General features: G+C 49.9%; 1 protein-coding gene across 6 annotated transcripts in view; it reads right to left on the bottom strand.

The window, feature by feature from the left end:
• The window catches only part of LOC101042438 (cyclin-dependent kinase 11B), a 32,954-nt gene that overhangs the window by 4,621 nt on the left and 3,115 nt on the right, over positions 1–25,218 (bottom strand). For 2 of the 6 annotated variants that reach the window (XM_039474539.2, XM_039474543.2), the window contains exons 3-11: positions 24,965–25,080; positions 21,036–21,163; positions 19,045–19,183; positions 8,798–8,934; positions 3,661–3,822; positions 2,855–2,950; positions 2,602–2,769; positions 878–943; positions 145–320 (exon numbers count right to left, since the gene is read on the bottom strand). In XM_039474539.2, coding sequence (XP_039330473.1) covers positions 145–320; positions 878–943; positions 2,602–2,769; positions 2,855–2,950; positions 3,661–3,822; positions 8,798–8,934; positions 19,045–19,183; positions 21,036–21,163; positions 24,965–25,080 — 1,188 coding nt within the window. The remainder of the gene's footprint in view (positions 1–144; positions 321–877; positions 944–2,601; positions 2,770–2,854; positions 2,951–3,660; positions 3,823–8,797; positions 8,935–19,044; positions 19,184–21,035; positions 21,164–24,964; positions 25,081–25,218) is intronic. The other 4 variants (XM_039474545.2, XM_039474541.2, XM_039474540.2 and 1 more) reach the window with 3 other exon arrangements.

A 25,218-nucleotide genomic window follows, 5' to 3' on the forward strand; every position in this document is an offset into this window, starting at 1 on the left:
GGGTGAGGGAGGGCCTGATCTGCAGGGGTAGGGGAGGGCCTGATCTGCAGGGGTGAGGGAGGGCCTGACCTGCAGGGTTGAGGGAGTGCCTGACCTACAGGGGTGGGGGAGGGCCTGACCTGCAGGGGTGAGGGAGGGCCTGACCTGCAGGGCCGGCAGGTACTTGGGCAGCTCCTGCTTGAGCTCAATGGGTGACAGGGCGGGGGAGTCCGGCACGTAGTCACCCTCTGTCAGTGCACTGCTTTGCGGCGTCCCCTCGCCCACTTCTTCTTCTGCTTCTTCACTTTCTCCGGAATCTCGGTCAAACCGTGACTCTGGAACTGGAAAAGTTGAACCTAATTACAAAGCTAGTAACAAGCAAGGACCACAAACGTCCTCCTGCCCTGGGGGTACCAAGCTCTTGGCAGGGCTGCCCCGCGGCCTGATGGGAGGTGCTGGTGCTGGGTTGCCCCGCGGCCTGATGGGAGGTGCTGGTGCCGGGCTCTCCCACCATGGACACAGGGCACCGAGTCCTCACAGGCTTGGCTGAGACAGCCCAGATGCTGAGCTGGGAGGAGGTGTATAGTGCCACATGGGGGACATGCCTGGATCCATGTCCCCCAGGCTGAGGACACGGCCCTCACTGCCTGACTGGCCTTCCCTGTGGGCACTGGGCCCAGGGGGTGCGTCCCAGTTCCTTCTCCCTGCTGGGCACTCAGGATGCCGCTGGTCAGCACTGTGCCCCACTGAGGGATGCTGGCCCCACCAGCACAGACTGTAGTGGCCACAAATGAGGTGGCCTCCCAGCTGGTCAGCTCCTGGCATGCCCCACGCCTTGCAGGACAGGCTGACTTAAGAGCGGGCTGTGCGCTTGCAGACAGACAAGGAGGCCTCTTACCAAGCACAAGGTGGTTTTCATTTTCTCGTTCCTCATCCTCACTCATTTCTTCCTCACTCACTTCTTCTGCAAAAGAAAAGAGGCATCTGCTCAGATCGGCTCTGGGTCAAGTGGTGCGAGACTCTGCCATAAGCAGGATGCGGGCTCCGCTTCACCTAAGCTGTGGATAACACCCCCCGGGGCACCGAAGAAGGAGAACTGTGCAGACCCCATGCAGTTACTGCCAGAAGCATAACTCACTGCTTACTATATAGTAGCTTATATATATAATTATATTTAGTCCCACGTAATCTTTCTATATAATCATACAGGTATTGTAGTCGGAGCTGTACCGACACATTTAGTGCTGATTTATAGAATCCTCCTATATAACCATATCGTCGTCTGTAGTAGGAGGAATGCCCAGAGCAGTCCCAGAGCAGAAGCAGTACATGGGAAAACAGCCAGACCAGGACGAGAACCAAAGACCCAGGCGGCAGCGGCCCTGCCTGAAAGGGCACACGCTGTACGGCAGGCTTGGAGCAGGAGCCTCTCCTCCTGAGAAAGGAGCTGTAGCACCTTGCATCCAGTTCCTGTGGAAAGTCGGCCTCAGGCCTGAGATCCTGGAAGTAACGGAGGGAGAAGAACCCTCTGGTGTGACCAGTCACGGCGGCCGGACACCCTGTCAGTCTTTTCTCGCTTCTGTGCTAGCTCAAATCATCCTCCCATAAATATCTTAAGAGAAGAGCGCACGTCTGTCAGCCCCCACTGCACTGGCTTACAGCATCCTTCTATTAGAAACCCTTTGAAGCCTCCAGCCCCCAGGTAAGAAGTGTCGCGCACGACACCTGCTGCACACAGCCCACCTCCTTGCCTCGGTGACCTAATGGGGCTGGACCCCTTTTCTGTACACGACCATCTACTACTGTGCAAGGCACAGCCACCTACTGCGCACAGCCCACCTCTCTGCCCAGGTGACACAATGGGGTGGACCCCTCGCTTGTGACTCGTGATTATGGATGCCCTATTACTGAGCCTACAGATGATGACCTCACTCACGGCCCTGCCCACCGCTTATACCTAATAAATACAGAAAATACAGATGCTTCTGGGCATTTGGGGCTCTTGCTCATCTCCGCTCACAGGTGGCGTGGCCCCCAGAGTCCAGATGCTCTTCTCCAGTTCTTCAGTGTCCTGTCTCTTTACTTCTCGGATCCTGCACCTCGGCACAGCATAAGGGACACCCCACGACCCTGTGGGGCCCAACAGCCTTACATAAGCAACAATTGTTCTTAATAATAAATGTGGGGGCCAGGCGCAGTGGCTCACGCCTGTAATCCCAGTACTTTGGGAGGCCCAGGCAGGTGGATCACCTGAGGTCAGCAGTTCAAGACCAGCCTGGCTAACATGGTGAAACCCTGTTTCTACTAAAAATACAAAAATTATGCAGGTTGTGGTGGCACGTGCCTGTAATCCCAGCCACTTGGGAGGCTGAGGTGGGAGGATCACTTGAACCCAGGAGGCAGAGGTTGCAGTGAGCTGAGATCATGCCTCCATACTCCAGTCTGGGCAACAGAGCAAGATTCCATCTCAAAAAAAAAAAAAAAAAAAAAAGAATCGATGTGGAGGTCTCCTGAGTCCCAGATAGAAGGGAGTTTCAAGGCCTCCCCTGCCAGGCTGCGTCTCTGCAGTTTCTAACACTACGGTCCAGTCACAGCACCTCACACAGTCATCACGCGCCTCACCGGCAGACTGCTCTGAAGCCTCCTCAGAGTTGCTGCCCGTCTCCTCCTCCTCCTCCTCCTCCTCCTCCTCTTCCTCCTCCTCCTCCTCGGATTCTTCACTGGTGCTCCCTTCCTCCTCCTCCTCTTCCTCCTCCTCTTCTTCCTCTTCAGAACCTGACCCTGATTCCGCTGGAGAAAGATGGCGGAGCGGAGGGTGAACCTGGGCCCTCCTGGGTGGCAGCGGTCAAGGCCTAAGCCAGGTGGGTCCAGGTACCTGAGGAGGACTCGGCAGAGCTGGTCTTCCTCTCGCTGTCACTGATGTCCTGTAAGTCGGACAGCAGGTCTCTTTCTTCCATTTTCTCTTCTTTTACTTATGAAATAAACCATTAAAGGTGAACTGGGGCAATGTTTTTAAACAAACAAGCTAACACCACCCCAAAACTAGTGTCTTTTGCATAATGATTAACTTCGCTTGGTATGAAAACCAGCTCATCCGGCTGGGTGCAGTAATCCCAGGACTTTGGGAGGCCAAGGCAGGCGGATCACCTGAGGTTGGGAGTTTGAGACCAGCCTGACCAACATGGATAAATCTCTACTAAAAATACAAAATTAGCCAAGCGTGGTGGCGCATGCCTGTAATCCCAGCCACTTGGGAGGCTGAGGCAGGAGAGCCGCTTCGACCTGGGAGGCACAGAGGCTGCGGTGAGCTGAGATCATGCCATTGCACTCCAGCCTAGCAACAAGAGCAACACTCCGTCTAAACAAAAACAAAAACAAAAAACACAACACAAGAAAAAAATTGAAAGTCTGACTCAAAAAAAAAAAAAAAAAGAAAAGAAAAGAAAAAGCCAGCTCATCCACAGATGCTAGGAGAGCCACTCTTCCAGTGGGGCTGTCACGAGTATCCGGTCGGAAAACCGCACGACCTGGCTGCACACACGCACTCTCCGTCCCTCTCACTACACGAGAGTACTGCAGCCGGCACATCTATCATTTTCTTCAGAAGAAAAAATCACTTAGCTGGGCTTTCCTTAAATGAATCTTACACATTTATGACAAACAACCCCAGAAAAGACTCACACGGTGCTGGCTTCTGCGCAGGCGCCGGCCTGGCCTCACCTGGCTTCCGGCTGTCTCCCAGCTCGAACCGCTCCCGAGGCGGCCGGGGCGGGCTGCGACTCCAGTGGCCGGCTTTCACTTTGTCACTGTAGTCCTCTCTCATCGTTCGGTGATGTGCAGACACTGGCATGCGGGGCAGGGAGGGAGACGGCACTAGCAACACTGCCTACCCCAAAAGGCCCCACCCAGGCACAACTGCCTCATCTTCCACACCCACACCTGGCGGACACACTCGTGATGTGCACACGGCACCAACAGAGTCAGGGTCAGAGTCCAAGAAGCCCAGGGAGAAAAAGCTCCAACCTGGGGGCCGTGAGCCCGAGGACTCAGGTGGACCTTCCAGACTCATCTTCACTGGCCAAAAAGGAAGGGTGGGAGAAGATTCTGGAAAGATGGAGTAGGAAGCACCGGGAATCAGTCTCCCCACCTAGACAACAACTGCATCGGCAGGACCAGTCTCGTGCACTGCTGAGGGGCTCTGGGGTCGACAGAAGGTTTGCAACTTCAGGGGAAATCTTGGAGAGTGAACTGTGGTTAATTTTGGTCAACGTCCCTGCTTAGCACATGAGCAGCTCCCAAGCCCACTGCCCCCAAACCCCTGGCACGAAGCAGCCGGCACGACGCAGCCAGACCCAGGTTGCAGGTGGGTAGATGGAGCCATTATCCACACCCTAGAGGTCTGTTCGAAGCCTGCACGTCCTACCCCAGAGGCACAAAGAGGCAGCAACTGCGGCTGCCCCCAGGGTGAAGGCGTTTCAGGCATGAGTACCAGGCTCCTCTGTCCCCACTTCATTTCTCTCTTTTCCCCCTTTGGGAGGCAGACATTTCAGGACTAGAACATTAAAAAACAACTGTATCTACGGGAAAATTATAATGTGATTGCACATGACCAGGGAAAGGCGCAAGCTGGGAAAAGACCCCTGAAGTCCTCATCTTACACAACAGGCCGATCCCCCCACAGCCCCGACAATCAGAACAACTGCGAAACCTTGGGCATCAGGAAGAATCACAATATGAGAGTCAAATGTCTATTTTGGACTAAGAAAAACACAAGAGAAACAAAGAAACAGGAGAGTATGTCCCATTCAGAGAGGAAAAAAAAACCCAACAGATGCAGTCCCTGAAAATCACTTGATGGTAGATGTCCTAGACAAAGACTTAGATGTGGACAAAGTCTAGAAAGTGATATGTGAACACGATGGGAATATCCATAGAGTCAGAAGCTCTGAAAAGAAACCAGAGAGAAATTCCAGAGCAAAAAGCGCATGTTCACAACGGAAACTCAAAGGCAGAAGTGGGCAGGCGGAAGACATCCTCGGCGAGCCTGAAAACACAGTAAGAAGATGACTTTCCGGCCGGGCGCGGTGGCTCAAGCCTGTAATCCCAGCACTCTGGGAGGCCGAGGCGGGTGGATCACGAGGTCAAGAGATTGAGACCATCCTGGTCAACATGGTGAAACCCCGTCTCTACTAAAAATACGAAAAATTAGCTGGGCATGGTGGCACGTGCCTGTAATCCCAGCTACTCAGGAGGCTGAGGCAGGAGAATTGCCTGAACCCAGGAGGCGGAGGTTGCGGTGAGCCGAGATCGCACCATTGCACTCCAGCCTGGGCAACAAGAGCGAAACTCCGTCTCAAAAAAAAAAAAAAAAAAAGAAGATGATGACTTTCCTTCCAAGGTGAGGGAGAACTGAGGGCGCTCCCAGATGCGCAGAAGTGGAGGCAGCTCCTCACCGCGAGACCTAGACCTGCTCTGGAGAATACGCTCCTGTGAGTTCTGTGGGGTGCAACGGAAGGACACCAAAAAGAAACCTGAAGTTGGATGAAGAAAGATCCATGAAGGGCATCTTTAAGTGTGTTAAGAGTAACACATTTAAAAAGCAGAAATTAGCCGGGCGCGGTGGCTCACGCCTGTAATCTCAGCACTTCGGGAGGCCGAGGCGGGCGGATCATGAGGTCAAGAGACCGAGACCATCCTGGACAACATGGTAAAACCCCATCTCTACTAAAAATACAAAAAATTAGCTGGGCGTGGTGGCTCTTGCCTGTAGTCCCAGCTACTCGGAAGGCTGAGGCAGGAGCACTGCTTGAACTTGGGAGGCAGAGGTTGCGGTGAGCCGAGATTGCACCACCGCACTCCAGCCTGGAGCCTGGCGACGGAGCAAGACTCTTGTCTAAAAAAAAAAAAAAGCGCCGGGCGCGGTGGCTCAAGCCTGTAATCCCAGCACTTTGGGAGGCCGAGGTGGGTGGATCACGAAGTTGAGAGATCGAGACCATCCTGGCCAATGTGGTGAAACCCCATCTCCACTAAAAATACAAAAAATCAGCTGGGCATGGTGGTGCGTGCCTGTAATCCCAGCTACTCAGGAGGCTGAGGCAGGAGAATTGCCTGAACCCAGGAGGCGGAGGTTGCGGTGAGCCGAGATCGCGCCATTGCACTCCAGCCTGGGTAACAAGAGCGAAACTCTGTCTCAAAAAAAAAAAACAAAAAAAGAAACGCAACAATCAGATACAGAAGACTTCTTATGCTCAGCACCAACAAGTCCGCCAAATCCGGAAGAAGATGATGGAAATCATGACCCGAGAGGTGCAGACAAATGACTTGAAAGAAGTGGTCAATAAACTGATTCCAGACAGCATTGGAAAAGACATAGAAAAGGCTTGCCAATCTATCCCCTCCGTGATGTCTTCGTTAGAAAAGTAAAAATGCTGAAGAAGCCCAAGTTTGAACTGGGAAAACTCATGGAGCTTCATGGTGAAGGCAGTAGCTCTGGAAAAGCCGCTGGAGATGAGACGGGGCTAAAGTTGAATGAGCTGATGGATATGAACCACCAGTCCAAGAATCTGTTTAAAGTTCAGCCTTACAATAGTGGCAAATAAAAAGTTATTTGTGAAAAAAAAAAAAACAAAAACAATGACTTTTAATCCTGCCTTTTGTTTTCCACATAGTTTAATAGGCTAACGCATTTAGAAATTGATTCTGTTTAGCCGGGCGCGGTGGCTCAAGCCTGTAATCCCAGCACTTTGGGAGGCCGAGTCGGGTGGATCACAAGGTCAAGAGATCAAGACCAACCTGGTCGACATGGTGAAACCCCGTCTCTATTAAAAATACAAAAAATTAGCTGGGCATGGTGGCGCGTGCCTGTAATCCCAGCTACTCAGGAGGCTGAGGCGGGAGAATTGCCTGAACCCAGGAGGCGGAGGTTGCGGTGAGCCGAGATGCGCCATTGCACTCCAGCCTGGGTAACAAGAGCGAAACTCCGTCTCAAAGAAAAAAAAAAGAAATTGATTCTGTTTATGGACAATTCATAAAGCTGTCGTCATTTATGGACAATAAATGATGTGAGTTAGTGATGTCAGCGGAAAGAAGCGGGGGTGGAACGCTAAAGGAGCAGTTTGCTTTCTGTTTTCTTTGCTGTGTTATTTCAAAGGACTGCAGCCTGAGAGCACAGATTTAAGTTGCCCTGAATATACACTCCCGAGCCAAGTGTCGCAGGTTACTGCGGTTAACCTGGCATAATGCAAACTCACGCTTTGTAACTGCAGGATGTCCAGTGTCATCGCCGCTGGAATCACAAAGTCCAGAGATAGAATATAAATCAAAGGAGAGAGGAATTCAAACATTTCTCTACCAAAAAATCAACTGAACACAAGACAGTAACGTGGAGAATGGGGGAGGCAGTGAGGCCGAGAGGAAGCAGCACGGCGAGCCGGCCGGTGCTCCTCCTCCTCCATCACCCGGACCCCACCACGGCTCGACACCCCCGAGGAATCTGCTGAGTGAGTAAGCCAGTCACAAGAAGACGACGACTGTGTGATTCCACTCACAGGAGGCGCCCCAGCAGCCAAGTCCAGAGACAGAAAGTGGGATGGAGGGTGTGGGGCGGAGGGTAAGCTGCTGCTGCCGGGATAGTGTTGGTTTCATGAGAGGAAGAGGATTCTGTGGCTGGGTGGTCGCACAACAGTGTGAACACGTTCACACCACCCAACGCCAGAAATGCTTAAGATGGGAAATTTTACTATCTCTCTCTCTATAGTCTACCACGGTTTCTAAATATTGGGAAAATGAAAAGGAAAGGCTGACCGGCCACGGTGGCTCATACATGTAATCCCAGCACTTTGGGAGGCCAAGGCGAGTGGATCACCTGAGGTCAGGAGTTCAAGATCAGCCTGGCCAATGTGGCGAAACCCCGTCTCTACTAAAAATACAAAAATTACCCAGGTGTGGTGGAGGGCACCTGTAGTCCCAGCTACTCTGCAGGCTAAGGCAGGAGGATCACTTGGACCCGGGAGGTGGAGGTTGCAGTGAGCCCAAACCTCGCCATTGCACTCCAGCCTCGGTGACAGAGCGAAACTCTGTGTATATATAAAAAACAAACAAACAAACAAACAAACAAAAAACGGCCAGGCACGGTGGCTCAAGCCTGTATCCCAGCACTTTGGGAGGCCGAGGCGGGTGGATCACGAGGTCAAGAGATTGAGACCATCCTGGTCAACATGGTGAAACCCCGTCTCTACTAAAAATACAAAAAAAAAATTAGCTGGACATGGTGGCGCATGCCTGTAATCCCAGCTACTCAGGAGGCTGAGGCAGGAGAATTGCCTGAACCCAGGAGGCAGAGGTTGCGCTGAGCCGAGATCGCGCCATTGCACTCCAGCCTGGGCAACAAGAGCGAAACTCCGTCTCAAAAAATAAAAATATAAAAAGGCAGGGGCTGGGTGTAGTGGCTCACACCTGTAATACCAGCACTTTGGGAGGCCGAGGTGGATGGGTCACAAGGTCAAGAGATCAAGATCATCCTGGCCAACATGGTGAAACCCCATCTCTACTAAAAATACAAAAATTAGCTGGGCATGATGGCGCGCGCCTGTAGTCCCAGCTACCAGGGAGGCTGAGGCAGGAGAATTGCTTGAATCCGAGAGTTGGAGACTGCAGTGGGCAGAGATTTCCTGTCACTGCACTTCAGCCTGGGTGAGAGTGAGACTCCGGCTCAAAAAAAAAAAAAAGCAAAAACCAAGAACCCGCCTGTGAAAGCAAGTGCCCAACACCAGGGGCCGGCAGACACGCGTCCCGCCTGCGCAGCCGCCCGCCCGCCTACCTTCCCTGCGGGCCTCCCGCTCCTTGCGCCGCTCCTCCGCCCGCCGCTCGCGCTCCTTCTGCTCCCGCTGCTCCTTCTGCTGCTCCCGCATCTTGCGCTCGCGCTCCCGCTTCCGTTCCAACTGCTCCAGACGGTCCCTGGAAGAGGTACCTGCCGTCATTCCTCCTAAACAGAAAGCTTGCTTATCGCGTGCTTTTTGCCCAAATTCGTTTTTTTTTTTTTTTTGAGACGGAGTTTCACTCTTGTCGCCCAGGCTGGAGTGCAATGGCATGATCTCGGCTCACCGCAACCTCCGCCTCCTGGGTTCAGGCAATTCTCCTGCCTCAGCCTCCTGAGTAGCTGGGATTACAGGCACCCGCCACCACGCCCAGCTAATTTTTTGTATTTTTAGTAGAGACGGGGTTTCACCATGTTGACCAGGATGGTCTCGATCTCTGGACCTCGTGATCCACCCGCCTCGGCCTCCCAAAGTGCTGGGATTACAGGCGTGAGCCACTGCGCCTGGCCCTGCCCAAATTTGTAAATGCGCTTTCCATGTAATTTAATTCACAAAGAGCTTTTCTTTTCTTTTTTGAGACAAAGTCTCACTCTGTCGCCAGGCTGGAGTGCAGTGGCATGATCTTGGCTCACTGCAACCTCCATCTCCCAGGTTCAAGTTATTCTCCTGCCTCAACCTCCCCAGTAGCTGGGACTACAGGTGTGTGTCACCATGCCGGCTAACTTTTTGTATTTTAGTAGAGATGGGGTTTCACCACGTTGGCCAGGCTGGTCTCGATCTCCTGACCTGGTGATCCACCCGCCTCGGCCTCCAAAAGTGCTGGGATTACAGGTGTGAGCCACCCCGCCTAGCTGCTTTTTCTTTCTTTTTTTTTTTTTTTGGAAACAGATTCTCCCTCTGTCGTTCAGGCTGGAGTGTGGTAGCACAATCTTGGCTCACTGCAGCCTCCACCTCCTGGGTTCAAATTCTCATGTCTTGGCGGGGCGTGGTGGCTCAAGCCTGTAATCTCAGCACTTTGGGAGGCCGAGGCAGGTGGATCACGAGGTCAAGAGATCGAGACCATCCTGGTCAACATGGTGAAACCCTGTCTCTACTAAAAATACAAAACATTAGCTGGGCATGGTGGTGCGTGCCTGTAATCCCAGCTACTCAGGAGGCTGAGGCAGGAGAATTGCCTGAACTCAGGAGGCGGAGGTTGCGGTGAGCCGAGATCGCGCCATTGCACTCCAGCCTGGGTAACAAGAGCGAAACTCCGTCTCAAAACAAACAAACAAACAAACAAAAAAACCCCCAAATTCTCATGTCTTATCCACCCAAGTTGATGGGATTACAGGTGTAATTTTTAGTAGAGATGGGTTCTTGAACTCCAGGTCTCAAGTGATCCTCCCGCCTCAGCCTCCCAAAGTGCTGGGATTACAGGTGTGAGCCACTATGCCAGCCAAGATATACATTCTGAGAGCCCAGTTATTCATCAGCCACATGACTAGTTTGGGAGACACAGGGAGACCCCATCTCGACAAAAACTTAGAAAATTAGCTGGGCATGGTGGTGAGCACCGTGGTCCAAACTACTCTGTTGGCCGAGGTGAGAAGACTGCTTGGCTAGAGAGAGAGACAGCAGTAGTCAAGCATTTCCCTAAGTAAACATGGCATTTCTATTCAGCAGCTCCACTAAAACATGAGAATTTCCTTAAGTATGTATGAGAACCAACTTTAAACCCAAATTAATTATAAGATAAATCTGTACAGGCTAAAAAGACAGGCGTAAAAGCCTGCTGGGTAATGTTGGGAAAAGGCCGCAGACTCAGGCGGAGCCCCGATGCTGACCGTGACTCAGTGAATTGTCTGGACACACAGACCCCACCATTTCCCACCTATGTGGACACAAATATGATAAGGGAGAGGCAGGGCAAGCTCCCTGAAAAGAAGATGTCATCGGGAATGCAGGAACTATGAGGGACGGAAATACGTGTGCTTGGCTGCCTCATCGAGTGGCCAAATAGCTAACATGGATCCGTGAGAGTTAATCAATTTTTCATGTTCTTCTAAAGTCCAAATACAATGAGAAAAATACGCTTTTAAGCCGGGCTTGGTGGCTCAAGCCTGTAAACCCAGCACTTTGGGAGGCTGAGGCGGGTGGATCACGAGGTCGAGAGATCGAGACCATCCTGGGCAACATGGTGAAACCCCGTCTCTACTAAAAATACAAAAAATTAGCTGGGCATGGTGGTGCGTGCCTGTAATCCCAGCTACTCAGGAGGCTGAGGCAGGAGAATTGCCTGAACCCAGGAGGCGGAGGTTGCGATGAGCCGAGATCGTGCCATTGCACTCCAGCCTGGGTAACAAGAGTGAAACTCCGTCTCAAAAAAAAAAAAAAAAAAAAAAAAAAAAAAAAAAAAAAAGAAAAATACGCTTTTAAAAAAAGTATCAGGCCGGGCGTGGTGGCTGAAGTCTGTAATCCCAGCACTTTGGGAGGATCACGAGGTCAAGAGATCGAGACCATCCTGGTCAACATGGTGAAACCCCGTCTCTACTAAAAATACAAAAAATTAGCTGGGCATGGTGGTGCGTGCCTGTAGTCCCAGCTACTCAGGAGGCTGAGAAAGGAGAATTGCCTGAACCCAGGAGGCGGAGGCTGCGGTGAGCCGAGATCGCGCCATTGCACTCCAGCCTGGGTAACAAGAGCGAAACTCCGTCTCAAAAAAAAAAAAAAAAAAAAAAAAGTATCAAGATACACACAGGGAAATGAACACATGTGAAAAATGGCAAAAGGCCTATGGTCTAGCAGTGACCCGCACTGGACCAATGCTGGTCCACATCAGATCACACCTCGGGAGGAGGCTGAAGCCTCCACAGTTCCAGGTACTACTTTCAAATTCCTGGGAATCCTAACCCACTTCAAAACAAAAGTTGAGGTACAGCTAACTCATAAAGTTCAACCACTGAGTCCAATGATTTCTAGGAAATTGATGAAGTTCGGCAACCATCAATCACCACGAGCCAGTTTTAAGCACCGCCATGACCTGGTGCTGCTCCTTGTGGGCACCTGCCATCCAGGACCCAGCGCTCCAGGTGACTGCCCTGCCGCTTTCCTTCCTTCGGTCTCTTCAGGTGAAGAAAGCCTTGGTTTGTGACCTGACAGCCTCCTTTTCTCATGGAAGTGCCTTCTCTAAGCACTGCTGTAGCTGCATCTCTCAATTTTGACACAATGTTTTCCATTTTTACTTAGTTCAAAACATTTTCTATTTTTCTTATAATAATAATTGTTTTTTTTTTTTTTTTTTTTTTTTTTTTTTTTTTTTTTTTTTGAGACGGAGTTTCGCTCTTGTTGCCCAGGCTGGAGTGCAATGGCATGATCTCGGCTCACCGCAACCTCCGCCTCCTGGGTTCAGGCAATTCTCCTGCCTCAGCCTCCTGAGTAGCTGGGATTACAGGCACACGCCACCATGCCCAGCTAATTTTTAGTATTTTTAGTAGAGACGGGGTTTCACCATGTTGACCAGGATGGTCTCGATCTCTTGACCTCGTGATCCACCCACCTCGGCCTCCCAAAGTGCTGGGATTACAGGCTTGAGCCACCGCGCCCGGCCAATAATAATTGTTTTTTGAGGCAGTTTCGCTCTTGTTGCCCAGGCTGGAGTGCAGTGGCGTGATCTCAGCTCACTGCAACCTCTGCCTCCCAGGTTCAAGTGATTCTCCCTTCTCAGACTCCCAAGTAGCTAGGATTACAGACATGCACTACCACGCCCAACTAATTTTGGTATTTTTAGTAGAGACAGGGTTTCTTCATGTTGCTCAGGCTGGTCTCAAACTCCCAACCTCAGGTGATCCGCCCTCCTCGGCCTCCCAAAGTGCTGGGATTACAGGCTTGAGCTACCGCGCCCGGCAGGGTCCAAGTGCTTCTAACAATACCTCAGCCTCCCGAGTAGCTGGGAGTACAGGCGTGTGCCACCATGCCCAGCTGATTTTTTTATTTTAGTAGACAGGCTTTCACCATGTTGGCCAGGCTGGTTTCTAATATTTCTTTCTTTTTTTTTTTTTTTTGTGAGACAGACTCTTGCTCTGTTGCCAGGGTGGAGTGTGGTGGCGTGATCTCAGCTCACTGCAACCTCCACCTCCTGGGTTCAAGCAGTTCTTTTGCCTCAGCCTCCCTGAGTAGCTGGGATTACAGGCACACGACACCATGCCCAGCTAATTTTTGTATTTTAGTAGAGACGGGGTTTCATCATGTTAGCCAGGATGGTCTCAAATCCCTTGACCTTGTGATCCACCCGCCTCGGCCTCCCAAAGTGCTAGGATTACAGGTGTGAGCCTCTGCCCCCGGCCTCTAATGGTTCTTACATCTGTTTTGTCTGGTCTTCCTGTCACCATTCAGGCTCTCCTATGAGAGCTGGTGTTTGTATGCTGTGTCTTTTCCCGTCCTCTCAAGAGACGGCACACAGCTGGATCTTGTTTTTCTGTCTGATAATCTGTCCCTCCTGTTGGGGCACAGAGACCTTTCGCATCTAATATAATTCCATGTATGGCTGGACTGACTTTTTTGCTTTGCTCTGTGTTTTTTTTTTTTCTTCCCTCTTTTCTTTGGTTTTCAATTACATACGTTTAGCGTACCATTTCAATTCAGTATTTGTACTTTTTAAAAAGCTGTTTTCTTGGTGGTTGCTCTAGGGATCACAACATGCCTCACGATCTTGGCTCAATTCTAGTAAAATATGAAACCTGTAACACAGCCTTCTTCCCTCTCTTCTCTGTGCAGTCCATTTGTGTTCTATATCCCATGACGGCACAGTGTAATTATTTTATACAATCGCAGTTCCTGTAAAACCTAAGATGTGAGAAGAAAGAGATTTCCAGGATGATTTAAGTCAACCTACATTTGCTGTCTGCATGCAAGCTACCGTCTGGCATCACCTCCACTCAGCTTGAAGGTCGTCCTTCAGTATTTCTTTTAAGGCAGGTCTTGCCAACAGCGACTCCCCAGTCTTCGTTTCTCAAGGGATGTCTTCAGTTCCCTTTCCCTTGTGTAGAACAGTTTTGATTCCTGGCTGACGGGTTTTTCTCTGTTAGCAGTTTGAGTATGCCATTCCACTGCCTTCTGGCCTCCACTGTTTCTAAGAAGTCAGCTGGCAGTGGTAGCAAAGCTTCCCTTTCATGGGATGGGTCATTCTTCCCTGAGCCTTTCAACATTTTCTCTTTGGCTTTCCCAGTTTGACTATGATGTGACTTTGTATTTATTCTAGTTCAAATTTCTCACACTTCTTGAATGTCCACTTTTAAAAAAATTAAAATTTGGCAAGTTTTTAACCATTATTGTAAAAAAAATCTTTATCTCTCTCCTCGGACTCCCATTATATGTATTTTGGCACAAAAGATGTTGTACCACGGGTCTCTGAGGCTCTGTTCATTTTTCTTGTTTTTCTCTCTGTTCTTCAGAATAGGTAATTTCTACTGTTCCTGCCACAAGTTCTTTGTTTCCAAGTCTTCACGAAATTCAACATCTGGAACACTCAGAGAGTTTCTACTGATGTTTTTCCTCAATATGGGTCATACTGCCATACTTAAATTTTAGGTCATGAATTTGCAGCAATTCTGGATTCTAGGGTTTCCCCTCACTTATTGCCATATGTTTCATGGCCTGTCTGAAGTCTGCGAAATCCATCCCCTTACAGCTTATCGACACCCTGTTCTTTCCTATATGCCTATTTTAACTTTCAACCTTGGCTTCCTAGGGGATCACCACTGTGTCTGCATGGCTTAGCAATTAGCCAACACTGGAAGAGGCTGGGCTCAAATACCTGAAGCCACAGCAAGGCCTCCTTGGCCCATGGCTGTTGTGTGGACAGGGAGCACACTGAAGTGCAAGTTGTACTGGCATCATTTTCACACAGGCTGGTGTGACATCATTTTCACTCAGGGCTGGTCAGGACAGGTGGTAGCTCAAGCTCTCTCCAGTCTCTGCTGCACATCTCTGGCTAGATCACGGTGGCTCCCAACCACGCTGCACTTCATTCCAGCACTGCTGCACCTCTCTGGCTAGATCACGGCGGCTCCCAACCACGCTGCACTTCATTCTAGCTCTGCTGCACATCTCTGGCTAGATCACGGCGGCTCCCAACCACGCTGCACTTCATTCTAGCAGACCTCTTGGCCTTTCCTTCTTCCCTCCACTGAGGATGCTGGTGGGCGAGGGCACTGCCCACTGCTCTGAACTGAGTAACCCCTCCCAAGACAGCAAGGGCGCTGCAGGTCCTGTGGCCGCGCTTCCAACAGAACCTTTGTGCTCCACAAGCACAGGAGGCGGCAGTAAAGGGAGCAGCTCTCAGGCCAGAAGGTCAGGTTCTTACTGCTTTTACCCACAGCTCAGCAGTTTTTCAAGCATTAGTGCTTTTCGGATTCTCTTTAATCAGTTTTTCTTGTCAGTGACAAGGTCTCCCAATGTTGCCCCGGCGGCCTTGTGTGGTCCTCCGAGTTTAGCCTCACAAGTAGCATATGCCACTGTGGCCATTTCTGGATGGGATGCTCTTCATTGGCCCCAGCCAGAAGTCGGACCCCAACACTTTTTGCTCACTCTCCCATCTTTACCTTCTGGGAAATAAATATGGCAGCCCAAATTTCATCTACCAACCTTCACTTCTATCCCAAGTTCCACTCTCGGGGAGACCAGGCACATTTGGTATCTGGCACACGGCTAGGCATACATGGATGCTTCATACATTAACAAGAATTTGGTCACTAGTGTGGGTAACCCCCGCCATGGGCACCGAGGAAGGAGAGCTGTGCAAACCCCAGGCACAACTGGTGCCTGAAGAATATCTTAGTTTATAGTGTTATTGCTCAGCTATTTCCTTTATATAATCCTTTACATATAATCATGTATTAGTTTACAGTCGGAAAAATTAGTGCCTGAGACATAACTTACTGCTTACATATATCTAGCTTATATAATCTTAATACTTGTATCTACTTAGTTCTATATAATCTTTCTATATAATCATATAGGTATTGTAGTCGGAGCTGTACCGACACATTTAGTGCTGATTTATAGAATCCTCCTATATAACCATATCGTCGTCTGTAGTAGGAGGAATGCCCAGAGCAGTCCCAGAGCAGAAGCAGTACATGGGAAAACAGCCAGACCAGGACGAGAACCAAAGACCCAGGCGGCGGCGGCCCCGCCTGAAAGGGCACACGCTGTACGGCAGGCTTGGAGCAGGAGCCTCTCCTCCTGAGAAAGGAGCTGTAGCACCTTGCATCCAGTTCCTGTGGAAAGTCGGCCTCAGGCCTGAGATCCTGGAAGTAACGGAGGGAGAAGAACCCCTCTGGTTTGACCAGTCACGGCGGCTGGACACCCTGTCAATCTTTTCTCACTTCTGTGCTAGCTCAAATCATCCTCCCATAAATATCTTTTTTTTTTTTTTGAGGAGGAGTTTCGCTCTTGTTACCCAGGCTGGAGTGCAATGGCGCGATCTCCGTTCACCGCAACCTCCGCCTCCCAGGTTCAGGCAATTCTCCTGCCTCAGCCTCCCGAGTAGCTGGGATTACAGGCACGAGCCACCATGCCCAGCTAATTTTTTTTTATTTTTAGTAGAGACGGGGTTTCACCATGTTGACCAGGATGGTCTGGATCTCTTGACCTCATGATCCACCCGCCTCGGCCTCCCGAAGTGCTGGGATTACAGGCGTGAGCCACCGCGCCTGGCCTCGTAAATATCTTAAGAGAAGAGCACTCGTCTATCAGCCCCCACTGCACTGGTTTAGCACATCCTTCTGTAAGAACCCTTTGAAGTCTCCAGCCCCCCCCACCTTGCCTCGGTGACCTAATGGGGGTGGACCCCTTTTCTGCACACGACCCTCTACTACTGCGCATGGCCCACCTCTCTGCCCAGGTGACCCAATGGGGTGGCCCCATCGCTTGCTACTCACGTGATTACGTATGCCCTATTACTCAGCCTATAGATGATGACGTAACTTACGACCCTTCCCCCTGCCTTGTACCTAATAAATACAGACAGCTGTGGACGTTCGGGGTCCCGCCTGTCTCCGCTCATAAGTGGTGTGGCTCCTGAGCCCAGCTGTCTTTTCCAGTCCTTCTGTGTCCTGTCTCTTTACTTCTCAGATCCTGCGCCTCAGCACAGCAATAGGGGATACCCCACGACCCCATAGGGCTGTGGCTCTACAACTTGAAACGCCACTCACCCCCCAGTGGTCTGAGACCATGATCTCTGGGCCTCAGTGTCTCCCACACTCTTAGGCATCAACAAGAACCAGCGCTCCTCTCATAATCTCTCTTTTGTTTTTTCTTTGCAATGGAGTCTCGCTCTATCGCCAGGCTGGAGTGCAGTGGCATGATTCTGGCCCACTGCAATATCCGTTTTCTGGTTTCATGCACTACCACGCCCAGCTAATTTTCTGTATTTTTTTAAAGATGGGATTTCACCACGTTGCCCAGGATGGTCTGGATCTCTTGACCTCGTGGTCCACCCACCCCAGCCTCCCAAAGTGCTGGGATTACAGGTGTGAGCCACCGCCCCGGCCTCCTCTCATAATCTTTACATGCTGTACACCCAACCCTGGCTGCAGCCTGCTGGCAACCATCACTGCCCCACGCCCTTCCACTTCCAACTCCTCCCTTCCCTGCAGCAGGCCGGCTCGCAGGCTTTCTCTGGACTCAGCCTCAATGCAGAGGTGGGCCCACTCGCACCTGGCCTGTAGCCTTTCTCCTGGTACACAGAACAGATCTGGGGCCACAGCAATGTTCTTTTTTGGGAATCTGAGCTTACAAAGGAGAACATATAGACTAATGGCCAGGAGTCCTAAGAGTCCAGTATCTCTATTTCCAGACTGTTTCAAGGTTTTTGGGATCTCCCTTCTCTCTTTTTTCCTTCTCTTTTTCCATCAAGTTACCTGTTTTCTTCTCTAAGAGCTCTCCCTTCTTCTCTTTGAGACAGTCTTACTCTTTTGACCATGCTGGAGTGCACTGGTGCAATCTCAGCTCACTGCAGCCTTGACCTTCCAGGCTCAAGGGATCCTCCCACCTCAGCCTCCTAAAGTGCTGGGATTACAGGTGTGAACCTGTAATCTCCTTTCTTATTGTTCTTTTTGCTGTTGTTTGAAAGGACCAGAGCCTATTTCTGGTGTGACTGAGCGAACCCCTAAGCAGTCCGCTTCCCTCGCCTTCTTGTCCTGGAGACCTCAGAATGGAGCAGATGCTCAGCACCTCCTGAATGAACAGGTGAAGAGTCAGCTGCACCAAAGACAGTTATCGACAGCATTCGCTGTGGGAACTCATGGACATGGCCTGGCTGGTGCTCTCTGAGACGACTCCACTCTGGACTAAACAGCTTAAAAACACTTCTGAACACACGTGCCAAGTGTCACCTTTTTTGCAGAGGAACCCTCTTTCCATCCCATCCTGATGCTCCATACCCAGAATCCCTTACAGCTCCACCCCTCCTTGCCTGGTGCCAGCCGTCAGGTCTGGGCAGCTCCTCCCTGCCCACTGTGCTCTCCTTTCCACCTCCCCCGTTGTGTGCCTGGCCTCAGCCTTCACTGCATCACGCGCAGATTCTAACTCTGAGCTCCAGCTTCCTCCTGCTCGACTGCCACCGGCCTGAGGACTCCAGCAGAGTCAGGCCCTGCTCAGGGCAGCTCCTTATCTCCCTTGCCCAACCTCCCTCGGGAGGAATCAGATGCACAAATTAGTTTTTTTTTTTTTTCCCCCCACACTGAATCTTGCTCTCTCACCTAGGATGGAGTCCAGTGGCTCAATCTGAGCTCATTGCAACCTCTGTCTCCCAGGTTCAAGCAATTCTCATTCTTAGCCTACCGAGTAGCTGGGGTTACAGGTACCCACCACCACGCCTGGCTGATTTTTGTATTTTTAGTAGAGATGGGGTTTCACCATGTTGGTCAGGCTGGGTCTCGAACTCCTGACCTCAGATGATCCACATGCCTCAGCCTCCGGGGTTTGAGCCACCTCGCCCGGCCAGACGTGCCGATTTCTGATCCCTTTATTGTCTTCCCTCAATCAAATCACACACGTTTGTGACTCCAGACGCAGTAACAAGCCCCTCCCGAGGGACGGCTCTCTTGGTCAGCCTCGTCCAGCGTTCACTGTGCTATTTCCACGCCTACCACTTCTACACCAATGTGCCCTCTATTACCAAATTCTTCTTCTTTCATACCGTGACAGGACACAGCATGACAAGCCCTTCATTAGGAGAGTCCTGAGCGGAGCGCCGGCCCCTCACCTCTCTCTCCTGGAATGCTCCCTCGCCATCTCCCTCCTCTTCTGCCTTTCCCATTCCCGGCGAGCTTTATCCTGCTCCTCTCGATGGCGTTTCCGACGTTCGTGCTCTCTCTCTTTTTCTTTCACTCTAGCGTGCTTCCCTAATGAGAAATAAAGTGTCATGCAAAGAAGCCTCACTGCAAAAATTTCGTGAGTCTGGATGCGGTGGCTCACGCCTGTGATTCCAACACTGGGAGGCCAAGGCAGGCAGATTACCTGAGATCAGGAGTTCAAGACCAAGCCTGGTCAACATGGTGAAACCACATCTCTACTAAAAATACAAAAATTAGCTGGGCATGGTGGTGGGTGCCCGTAATCCTAGCTACTCTGGAGGCTGAGGCAGGAGACTCGCTTGAACTGGGGAGACGGAGGTTGCAGTGAGCCAAGATTTTGCCACCGAACTCCAGCCTGGGCGACCAAAGCAAAGCTCTTTCTCAACAAGAAAAAAATAAAAAAGGTCTGGGCATGGTGGCTGGTGCCTGTAATCTCAGCACTTTGGGAGGCAGAGGCAGGTAGATCACCTGAGGTCAAGAGTTCGAGACCAGCCTGGCCAACGTGGTGAAACCTCATCTCTACTAAAAATACAAAAATCAGCCGAGTGTGATGGCGGATGCCTGTAATCCCAGCTACTCAGAGAATGATGCAGGAGAATTGCCTGAACCCGGGAGGTGGATGTTGCAGTGAGCCGAGTTCACACCACTGCACTCCAGCCTCAGCGACAGGAGTGAGACTCCATCTCAAAAAACAAAACAAAAACAAAACAATACAAAAAAACCTACATGAAAATGATATTCAATGAAGTAAAGAACATCATATATTTAAATAATGATGTTAAATAATCCTGATTTTTTTTTTAAATAGACAGGATCTCAGTATATTGGCCAGGTTGGTCTTTAACTCCTGGGCTCAAGTGAGCCTCCATCTTCGTCCTCCCAAAAGCGCTGGGATTACAGGCATGGACCACCGCACCCAGTTGAATCATCATCATTTTATGTTTAATAAAAAACTTTGAAAATAGAAAACTACCTGCAGTGAGCATCTAATCATAAAGAAAGAAGAAAAAAACACAATTCTGCTATCACTAAAGAGCAAAACTGTAATACTTGTCTTTTAAACACTTTCTATTCTGAATAAACTGTAATTAAAATATTAGTTTTATAATTTTAAAAGAACACTATTCATAAAGACTACAGAACAAAGCTTTGCTACGAGTGGGCTTCTACACTGTGTAACGAAGCCATGTTAATCGACTCTATGTATAAAATGAGATTTCAATCAGGATGCAGGTCCAATTGGCCTAACACCCATAAGAACCTCCTGTTACCGGGCACGGTGGCTCAAGCCTGTAATCCCAGCACTTTGGGAGGCCGAGGCAGGCGGATCACAAGGTCGAGAGACCGAGACCAACCTGGTCAACATGGTGAAACCCGTCTCTACTAAAAATACAAAAAACTAGCTGGGCATGGTGGCGCGTGCCTGTAATCCCAGCTACTCAGGAGGCTGAGGCAGGAGAATTGCCTGAACCCAGGAGGCGGAGGTTGCGGTGAGCCGAGATCGTGCCATTGCACTCCAGCCTGGGCAACAAGAGCGAAACTCCGTCTCAAAAAAAAAAAAAAAAAAAAAAAGAACCTCCTGTTGTTGGAATGAGACCAAACTGATGAAGCCAAATCAATATTTGGACTTGACCAAATACCCATTTTGGTGTGTTTTCTCCCGTACTTGTGGAATTAAGGTCATTTTAAATGTAAACAAACTGCTCCAAAACACTGTATTGGGGAGAAAACATTAGAGCGGAAATGGAACAGCCTTCCGAACAGTCTGGAACACATGGACGCTTTTAGCTAGAACTTTCTCTCACTTCTTTTTCAGTGGTGCTCTGGGGAAGGCAGAAGAGTAGGAATAGAAAGAAACCCCACTTGAATACGACGTCAAGGAGAATAAAGGCGTCTGTACCCCCTTCTGCTGAATGGCTACGATGCCTACGTTTCTCTTTTCTCTTTTCATCTTTTCTGTGATGAGCTTTTTCTTTTCGAGACATTTGCTGGGGTGGTTTGATGGCCAAAGAATCATCTTCTTCTCCTCTGAAATAAAACACAACAGCACCACATCATGCTTGAGAAAGTGGTAAGAAGCATCAGGTTTCTCCAACCCAGAAAAATGCAAGATTCAGCTAAGAATGAAGCTGAAACGTCATTTAAAAAGTTACATGAAGCCAGGTGAGATGGCTCACGTCTGTAATCCCTATGCTTCGGAAGGCTGAGGCAGGCGGATCACGAGGTCAGGGATTCGAGACCAGCCTGACCAACACGGTGAAACCCGGTCTCTACCTAAAAATACAAAAATTAGCCAGGCGAGGTGGCGCACACCTGTAATCCCAGCTGCTTGGGAAGCTGAGGCAGGAGAATTCCTTGAACCTGGGAGGCAAAGGTTGCGGTGAGCCAAGAGCACGCCATTGCACTCCAGCCCGGGCAACAGAGCGAAACTCCATCTCAAAAAAAAAAGAAAAGAAAAAAGAAAAAATTACATGAATTCCCAAACTTTAGGTGTTTTAAGATTCAGATAAAAAGTCTAAGAAATCGACATTGTGTGGAGAGAGAAGGAAATGCCTCTTAGATGACCTGTAGGGGATGAGGGCAGGTTCATTCGCTTGACTGTGGTGATAGTTTCATGGGCATGTGTGTACATATATATATAATATTTATTTTTTTGTCACCCTAGGCAACACAATTAATTAAATAATTAATTTATTTATTTTTCTGTCGCCCAGGCTGGAGTGTAATGGTGCAATCTCGGCTCACTGCACTCTCCATCTCCCAGGTTCAAGTGATTCTCCTGCCACAGCCTCCCGAGCATCTAGGACAACAGGCACCCACCACAACACCCAGCTAATTTTTGTATTTTTAGTAGAGATGGGGTTTCACCATGTTAGTCAGGCTGTTCTCGAACTCCTCACCTTGTGATCTGCCTGCCTCGGCCTCCCAAAGGGCTGGGATTAAAGGCATGAGCCACTGTGTCCAACCTTTTTTTTATTTTTTTGAAATGGAGTGTCACTCTGTTGCCCAGGCGGGAATATAGTGGCACAATCTTGGCTCACTGCAACCTCTGCCGCCCAGGTTCAAGCAATTCTCCTGCCTCAGCCTCCCTACAGGTATGTACCACCATGCCAGGCTAATTTATATATATATATATATATATATTTTTTTTTTTTTGAGACGGAGTTTCACTCTTGTTACCCAGGCTGGAGTGCAATGGCACGATCTCGGCTCACCGCAACCTCCGCCTCCTGGGCTCAGGCAATTCTCCTGCCTCAGCCTCCTAAGTAGCTGGGATTACAGGCACGAGCCACCACGCCCAGCTAGTTTTTTGTATTTTTAGTAGAGACGGGGTTTCACCTTGTTGACCAGGATGGTCTCGATCTCTCGACCTCGTGATTCACCCGCCTCGGCCTCCCAAAGTGCTGGGATTACAGGCTTGAGCCACCGCGCCCGGCCGTTAATTTATATATTTATAGTGGAGACGGGGTTTCACCATGTTGGCCAGGCTGATGTTGAACTCCTGACCTCAGGAGATCTGCCTGCCTCGGCATCCCAAAGTGCTGGGATTACAGGCATGAGCCACCGCTCCCAGCCATTCACACCACATTTAAACGTGGTCAGCTCATTTTATGTTATTTATTCCTTAATAAAGCTGTTGAAAGATTCTACACTTTTGGCAGGGTGTGGTGGCTCATGCCAGTAATCCCGGCATTTTGGGAGGGTGAAACGGGCAAAGTACCTGAGGTTAGAAGTTTAAGACTAGCCTGACCACAGCGTCAAACCCGGTGTCTACTAAAAATACAAAAAAAAAAAAATTTAGCTGGGCATGGTGGCACTTGCTTGTAATACCAGCTACTCAGGAGGCTACGCAGGAGAATCGCTTCAATCCCAAAGGCAGAGGCACGTAGTACATTCTAAGTCCTTGTACTTTAACCAAGACACCTGTGCTGAACATGACCCCAGGCATATCACAGCTCGCCACTGCTTTCACCTGTTTAAAAAAGTTTTAAGGCCAGGCATGGTGGCTCCCGCCTGCAATCCTGGTACTTTGGGAGGACGAGGTGGGCGGATCACGAGGTCAAGAGATCGAGACCATCCTAACCAACATGGTGAAACCCCATCTTTACTAAAAATACAAAAATTAGCTGGGCATGGTGGCACATCCCTGTAGTCCCAGCTACTCAGGAGGCTGAGGAAGGAGAATTGCTTAAACCTGGTAGGCGGAGGTTGCGGTGAGCCGAGGTCATGCCACTGCACTCCAGCCTGGTGACAGAGCAAGACTCTATCTCAAAAATAAAATAAAAAAAAGTTTTTTTTTTTTTTTTTTTTCTGAGACGGGGTTTTGCTCTTGTTACCCAGGCTGGAGTGCAATGGCGCGATCTCTGCTCACCGCAACCTCCGCCTCCTGGGTTCAGGTAATTCTCCTGCCTCAGCCTCCTGAGTAGCTGGGATTACAGGCACGCGCCACCATGCCCAGCTAATTTTTTGTATTTTTAGTAGAGACGGGGTTTCACCATGTTGACCAGGATGGTCTTGATCTCTTGACCTCGTGATCCACCCGCCTCGGCCTCCTAAAGTGCTGGGATTACAGGCATGAGCCACTGCGCCCAGCCCAAAAAATCAAGTTTTAAGTTGTTAGCCAATTGGGTTTTAGTTTAAATTGTGAGGTATGGCTCCAGCAAATGGAAATCAGACACAGCAGCAAGGACAACCCAAAATGCATAAGGGATAAATATGTCTGCTTTTCCTTTGTTTGTTGTACTCCCGTGGCAAGACGGTTAGTGAGGGTACCCTTCCCGTAGTCGAGAAAGTAAAAACTGCTTTACTGAGATATCTGCCGTCTCAGTGCTGACTTTTCTTTGTGGCCCCTACCACCTGTTTCCAACAATGACCATGAGTGGCACCTGGCTATGGCAGGGAAACTCATTTGGTTTTTCTCATCTTCCTTTTTTGTTTTGTGTAGAGGCAAGGTCTCCCTATGTTGCTCAGGCTGATCTCAAATTCCTGAGGCTCAAGCGATCTGCCTGCCTTGGCCTCCCAAAGTGCTGGGATTACAGGCATGAGCTACCACACCCGGCTAGTATGAACATTGCTGATTGGCGACCCCCAGGTATCTTTCAGCATTCTACTTTATTTGCGCAAAATCTTTTCCTTGCCGGGCGCGGTGGCTCAAGCCTGTAATCCCAGCACTTTGGGAGGCTGAGGCGGGTGGATCACAAGGTCAAGAGATCGAGACCATCCTGGTCAACATGGTGAAACCCCGTCTCTACTAAAAATACAAAAAATTAGCTGTGCATGGTGGCGTGTGCCTGTAATCCCAGCTACTCAGGAGGCTGAGGCAGGAGAATTGCCTGAACCCAGGAGGCGGAGGTTGCGGTGAGCCGAGATCGCGCCATTGCACTCCAGGCTGGGTAGCAAGAGCGAAACTCCGTCTCAAAAAAAAAAAAAAAAAAAAAAAAAATCTTTTCCTTTTCTTTTAAGATGGGGTTTCACCATGTTGGCCAGACTGGTCTCGAATTCCTGACCTCAGGTGATCCGTCTGCCTTGGCCTCCCAAAGTGCAGGGATTACAGGCGTGAGTCAACGGGCCCAGCCTGTGCAAAATCTTACATAGTAAACTTCATTAAGCATTTTAACACATGGCAAACTTCTTTACAGGCAGAAAGGGCAAGGGCATGAGGTGACAACGCATACTACATGAGAGTCAGTCACAAGGGTGATGTAAACCTCAAGTTACAACAACACACCGTCACAGTAACCCTAGGAAAGATGGGCCAGGCCACGGCTGTGGACAGTGCTCAGTGTCTTCTGCTGCCAGTAGCCCTTGTGCTTCTGCACAGCCGCTCACCTGTCTTCCATAGAGTCTTCTCTTCTGTACGGGGAGTTCCTTATCGTGATCTCCATGCGGTGGTCTCTCAGCTCCCCCTCCTCAAGGGAATCCCGCTTGGAATCCCGGTCATCGGACTAAGAAGCAAAGAGAAAGTTAATCATTTTCTTTATAGGTCAATTCTTTTTTATTTGTAGATACAGGTATTTTTAATGATAATCAAACCTGGCCAATATCCAAAAACAAACCTTCACATATACTCTGAATGTTTTTTT

This window comes from Saimiri boliviensis, chromosome 11 (assembly GCF_048565385.1).
Source record: "Saimiri boliviensis isolate mSaiBol1 chromosome 11, mSaiBol1.pri, whole genome shotgun sequence".
Lineage (NCBI taxonomy): Eukaryota > Metazoa > Chordata > Mammalia > Primates > Cebidae > Saimiri > Saimiri boliviensis.